The sequence below is a fragment of the Triticum dicoccoides genome, chromosome 1B (genome assembly GCF_002162155.2).
Source record: "Triticum dicoccoides isolate Atlit2015 ecotype Zavitan chromosome 1B, WEW_v2.0, whole genome shotgun sequence".
In the NCBI taxonomy this organism is placed as follows: domain Eukaryota; kingdom Viridiplantae; phylum Streptophyta; class Magnoliopsida; order Poales; family Poaceae; genus Triticum; species Triticum dicoccoides.
Window position 1 is genome coordinate 651268144 of NC_041381.1, and position 6647 is coordinate 651274790.

The following is a 6647-nucleotide window of genomic DNA, read 5'->3' on the forward strand; positions in this document are numbered from 1 at the left end:
TGCGCCGGAGCCCCCGAGCGCCCCCCCCCCCCCAAGTGCGCCAATTTTGGCCTATGATCGCCGGGCGCAAAAATGGGCTGAGCCGGCGGAATTCGGCGTCCTGGGGGCGCGACTGGGGTGTTTTTTGGCGCCGGCGCGGAAAAACGCCTGGAGAGGCCCTTTTGGGGGCGCGGCTGGAGATGCTCTAACACACCACACATGCGTGCATACCGGGCCCCACGTCACAACTCTGGAGCGTCCACTGTCAACAAGTGCCACCAAACACAAACTTTGGCTAGGAGCTCCTCCACGGCAATTCAAAATGATTGGCAAGTTGGGGAGACGCCATCTATGAGCAAAGATGAACTAAGACATCACCAAGAGAACGGAGCTCGCCGCAATACATCGGCAGACATGGGAGGGTCTTGAGCCTGCACAACAACAGGGGTGGGACACCTTCACGAGGGGGAAACAAATGACCGCCCTGCGGCACCAAAGGCACCGCCGCCGAACCCAAAAGGAAACCACTGAACAACCACCATCGACCCCAAGCCGGCCGCACCACCACCACCATCAAACCAACACTGGCTCCTCCGGCTGATCCCAACTCCAAAAATGATGCCCACAAGAGGGGAACGGTGCAAGGCGCTTCCATCATCCGGTCTGATAGAGGCTGGATATGAGGTTTTCCATGGACCAAGGGACGACGGGGGAGAGGAGCACATCACCATAGCAGCGGCCTCAAGAAGGTACCGACGCCCACGGCCGCCACTGTTGTCGCCTCCGACCATAGCCAGAAACAGACTTTCGCCTGACATCGTCTCCTATGCATGTGAGTAGACCAAATGGTATGCCGCATCCACGAGGCCCTACCAAGGCCAGCCGCCACCAACCTCCGTCTGTTGTGCACATCCTAGCTCCCAGCGGCGAGCCGCCACCTTGCTGCTGAGCAGCAACAACCTCCGCACCATGAACGCCAGATCGGAGCGGCATTGTGCCTGGATCCCTAACCCACCTGGTCAATGAGCAACAAGGCCAGCAACGACCGCACACATCCAGTCTTGCCAAGTCCGTACCGCACGGCAAGCCGCAGGACGAGCAGTAGATGGTCCCCGCTGCTACCCAGCTAGATCCGGGCCAGACGCCCACCCCCATCAACATTTCTAGCAAAGCCCGACACCATAGCACACGACACCACCCGCCCATTGGACCACCACGACCGGCAGAGACACCGACAGCCAGAGGAGCCCGCATGAACCCAGGCAGCATCGGCCAAAGGCATCGAGCAGCCATAGTGAAGACCCCATGGATCCAGGACATAGCGCACCCAAGCTCTTGCAGCAGTGCACCACCAAGCAGCAACGCCGCCGTAAGTGCAACCCCCGTGTTCAGCTGACGGTGCATCCAACGCACCCCACTCCGATGTCGCCGCCCACCCACGGACCAACAGGATCCCCGAAGCGACAACTCATGCCCGCAGCCAGTGCCTCGACACCACCTCAGATTTCGGCCACGCATGCCCGGGAAGCTCCGTGTCATCGGCAACCACCCGAGCTCCTGCTCGAGGGGTGGTGCCTTGTTGAGAGTCGCGGCGCCCCGTCACCAGATCCGAGCGGGTTTTGCCGAGGGGTGCAGTAGGCGACGACGGGGGAGGAGAAGCCGGAGAGGAAGGAGGTTGCAATGGGAGGATTCAGTGTCGCCTGAGTCCCCTTGGGAGAGGTACAGACTCCCTTCAAAACCATAAAATTTATCCAAGTCATCATTGATCACGTATGACTTGGATTGGATATATGCACTACCATCCCATGCATACTACCAACAACGCCCGTCCTTTATGTGATGTGTTGATTAGCCAATTGGATTATGCTCGTGGGAAGCTTCCTATAGATATATCGGTTCAATCAAACACTATTACTTTGTCTTTAACTATCCGTTTTTCACACGAGGTTAGCAACACGTCGGAAAGTTGGTCCAAGTAGAGAGATACAGAGGGCAATCCAGTGCAGTCCACGTGCTATATCCGATATGCCTTGTTACTACCATCGCTAGGCTAGCAGGTAGAACTAAAATAAAATCAAAAGCTTGAAGCTTTGTTCCACTGCAACCACAAGAACATTAATTTGTCAGTCTATCTTCATTATTCGTGCAATGTTTTTTACATTGTTTATGTCAGGATAGGATCATGAGTTCTCCGAGACTCATTGGTGTGTTCGGTGCAATGGTGTTTAGTGGTTCTTCAAGTTGGCGTTGTTCCATTGTTGTTCGATAGTCTCAGCGGCTTCTTGTTAGGTGTGGCGGTTTTTTATGGCCTTCGCTATCTTTTTTATTGTTGTTTTTCTTTAGCCTGCTTATATACGAGGATTTCTTCGCTAGGATTGTACAAAATTTAAAAGTGCCAATTCTGTACAAAAGTTGAAAGTACTTACTGTTGGTAGCGCCGCGCCGTGGAGTGTGTCGGTGCAATCATGAACTTGAAACTGACACCGTACCCTGAAACTTAACTGAACAATAGATATATGCGGCACGACCGTCATGCATGTACAGGGTCACGATGTAGTCATCGTCTTTCTTCTTCTACTCCTTTTGTTTCTTTTCCGATGAAGATTTGTCCCAAAGAACTATATCTTCATGATCGGATATGAGTCAACACCTAAACAGGACCACATGCATGGTTCCAATGTAGCTTTTCTTTTTGAAACAAGGTTCCAATGTAGCCTTATTAGCACATAAAGAGCATTGCCTACGTGCCCATCTTTCGGGTAATGTGGACGGCCAAAGACTAGGGCACGAACACGTAGCCAGAAAACATATCAATGAATTAGTATCTCACAAGAAAAATGAAGTGCTAGGTTTTCAATGGGTGGCGAGAGAGAATCTGTGTGCATGCAGCCATCCGTTCATCTCCACTTTTATCAGACGATAAACTACTATCATGGCCCCCTATCAAGAGTCTATTGCAATGTATTCATGCAACAAAATATTTGGTACATTTATACTGCAAGTCAGCACAGCAATCTTGATGCGGAGACAAAGGGCAACAGATGTGCCGGTAGGTACTGGCGCAGTTAGAATTTGTGCTTTCTATGTCAATTGCTATAAGTATGTATAGAAGTTGAAAATGCTAGGTCTGTACAAAAGCCTGCTACCTCAGCTTAACTGAACAATGGATAATGGATATATCAGCCACGACCGTCGTGCGTGTAAAGCGTCACGATACAGCCATCATCTTTCTTCTTCTTCTCCCTTTGTTTCTTTTCTGATGAAGATTTGTCCCAAAGAACTATATCTTCATGATCAGATATACGAGCTGTCACTAATCAAGAGCACGTGGTTCCAACATAGCTTTATTAACACATAAAGAGTATTTGCCTACGTGCCAATCTTTCCGGTAATGTGGACGGCCAAATTAAAGTCAGGCGATATCCGAACTTGGGACCGTTTGATATAGCATTATTTAGAAGTAAAAAGCACTGGTGGCAATCACCAACACTTGTGGATGGATGCCTCAAGCAAAATTACTTTTGAGTATGCAACTGCCTTTGTTGACACGGTACCAGGCCTCTACCAACCCCTCCCTCTTTGGATGTTATCCTCCCTTTGGGCCACGCAGATTCCGCGTTGGACTTTGACTGTAGGGTGTGTAGTTTAGTGTGGCAACGGCAAAAGATGCCCGGAATGTGATTTTGCCATGGGCTAATCCTTGTGTAAAGTGGATTTTTCTCGTCAGCTAGCCGTGAGTGCGCCTGGGTGGTGGCAGACCCGGCCATCATTGACGTCGGTGTCGGAGCCTCGTCCATTTGGCGAGCTTATAAAACGGCTGCTGAGAGGCCCCATTTGGGCAAACCAAAACTATCCATCTCAGATCAGGAGCAACCTAATCAAGAAAGAAGCGGTGTTTAATCACTCATCAAGGACCGATGGCGTTTCTGGGAGGATCATTGCGCGTGACGAGAAGCATTGGCAGCCGGAAGATGACGAAGGGGAAGAGCCACAAAGGGTCGGGGTCGTGGCGGCAGGCGCCGGCTCCCGTGAGGGAGCTGTTCTGGAGGGTGAGGCGCGCCGTGCTACGGCCAAAGCGCCGCGCCGTGAGCTTTGGGTACGACCTCAAGAGCTACTCCCAGAACTTCGATGATGGCCTCGTCCCTGCCCATCGCCTCTAGCTAGCCACACCCGCAGGGTCTTCTTCTTCTTCTTCTTCTTCTTCTTCTTCTTCTTCTTCTTCTTCTTCTTCTTCTTCTCCTCAATTTTACTTGCCGCCAGGCCGGAACAAGGCTCGAGGCTGGAGAGTTTGAAGCGTCGTCACGTTGTGATTTGCTCCTCCTCTAGTTCAGCCACGAGCGTATACTAGACAGTACTGTTCATACACAAGTTGCTTACTGTTGAAAGTCTGAAACTGACAATGAAATGTCAGTGTACAAAGAGATTTAGCAAATAGATTGGAAATTCTGATTAAACTAAGATATATTATTCTTCTAAAGAAAGTCTGACATATTCTACAAGTTATTTGCTTGATTGTTAAGAGGGCATACACATGTAATTGTTATCTTGATTTGACGTTGCTCAATATATTCAACGTTTGAAACAACAGCCTTGAGCACATACAACTATACTTCACGCATAAAAGCAGTCTCGGTCCTCATTGATTCCCCAGCTGAACAAAAACTATTTTGACATGCCAATGACATGTAAGATTAATAGAGCAAGATGCCTAACTAGAGCTACAAACATAACTAGAACTCATGTGACAGCCCTGACTAACTACCAAAGCACTTACTCACCGCCGTTACTCTCTCATATCACTCCATTTGGATTTACCAAAACATCACCCGACAATACACACCTCACTATATTTCTGCATATAGACCATAAAGGATTCAAATAGTTATGAAAGAACAACATTGCCACCACAGCGGGTTGTCACCATTTCTGGCTCCTCCAAATTTTCAGTTGACCTCCATTTTTACCTCCAGCGGTTTTAGTAGAAGTGAGTAGAGGACCACCTGAAGGCAAAAAGCCCGCCCACACTAACCAAGCCAAACAGGAGCAGTCGTAGGAGAGCCACTTACCGAATGGCGATGAAGGTGAACTCCGAGATGCACACCAACACGACATGATGATATCTAGCTTGTATAAACAATATCAGAAATGCCTCATCACGAAAACCTTGGGAAAAAGGAACTAAAACCTTTCATTTCCTATACGAACCATGGGACCAACATTACCAAAGCTAGAACAGGCATCTCTACTATAAAGGGGGTTGGAGATTGTACATTGTGCATTGGTATTTTTCTTTTAATTGTGTGAAATAAGTGAAACCGATTCTTTGATTTAAGTGAAATTATTTTTTTACTCGAGTAAAGTCAGTACTTTGAATTAAGTAAAATCAATGTAACACAAACTAGTGAAATATATTTTCTTGAAATGAGTGAAATATGTTGTTTAAATCGAGTGAAATCGGTCTCTCCGATAATGAGAGAAATTATTATTTTTGAATTTAGTGATATAAGTCTTTGGAAATGAGTGAAATAAGTGTTTTTAAATTAGTGAAACACTTTTTAAAACTAGTGAAATATGTAGTTTTATACTAGTGAAATCGGTCTTTTTGAAAATGAGTGAAATTATTTTTGATGAATAAAATGAAACAATTCTTTTGAAATGAGTAAAATTTACGTTTTTGAAATGAAATCTGTGTTCTGAATATTTACACACTCTCAATACTTTAATTAATGAATGAGATCTATTTTTAGGAAAGGAATGAAATATGTCTTCTGAATTTTCTAAACCATTTAAAAAATTTCAAATTTGATCTTGTTTAACGATTTCGTCGCCCGGAAGTCAAACATTTAAAAAGATTTTAGAATAATTTTTATTCGAAAGATATCAACGAATTAGTATTTCACAAGAAAAATGAAAAGCTAGTTTTTCATGGGTGGAGAGAGAGAGAGAAAGAGAGAGTGAATATGTGTGCATGCAGCACTCCGTCCTTCTCTACCTTTACCAGACGAAAAACTACTATCATGGACTTCTATCGGAGTGTATTGCATTGTATTTCTGCAGCAAAATATTTGGTACCTTTATACTGCAAGTCAGCACAACAATCTTGATGCGGAGATGAAGGGCACAACAGATGTGCCGGTAGGTACCGGTGCTGTTTGAATTTCCGCTTTTTATGTCGATTGCTAGATCTGCAACAAAAGTTGAAAGTGGTATGTCTTCACAAAAGTAGAAAGTGCTTACTGTGGATAATGGATATATGGGACATGACCGTGGTGCGTGTAAAGCGTCACGATACAGCCATCGTCTTTCTTCTTCTGCTCCCTTTGTTTCTTTTCTGATGAAGATTTGCCCCAAAGAACTATATCTTCATGATCGGATATACGAGCTGTCACTAAGCAAGAGCACATGGTTCCAACATAGCTTTATTAACACATAAAGAGTATTTGCCTACGTGCCAATCTTTCCGGTAATGTGGATGGCCAAATTAAGTCGGGGGATATCCGAACCTGAGCACCAACATGCGATCCAGTGCTTCTTCTCTTGGGACAGTTTGATACAACATTATTTAGAACTAAAAAGCATTGGTGGCAAGCACCAACATTTGTCGATGGGTGCCCCAAGCAAAATTACTTTTGAGTACGCAACTGCCTGTGTCGACACGGCACGAGGCC

General features: G+C 46.3%; 1 protein-coding gene across 1 annotated transcript; it reads left to right on the plus strand.

Annotated features, from left to right (window-relative positions):
* Window positions 1-3843: 3843 nt before the first annotated feature.
* On the plus strand, window positions 3844-4516 carry LOC119311133. Its single transcript, XM_037586766.1, has one exon. It carries the CDS (start codon window positions 3897-3899, stop codon window positions 4137-4139), a length of 243 nt encoding a protein of 80 aa, XP_037442663.1. The 5' UTR covers window positions 3844-3896; the 3' UTR covers window positions 4140-4516.
* The last annotated feature ends 2131 nt before the right edge of the window (window positions 4517-6647 follow it).

Bases quoted from the DNA above. Each gene is read 5' to 3' on its own strand.
- LOC119311133 (XM_037586766.1), top strand. From the start codon at position 3,897: ATGGCGTTTCTGGGAGGATCATTGCGCGTGACGAGAAGCATTGGCAGC.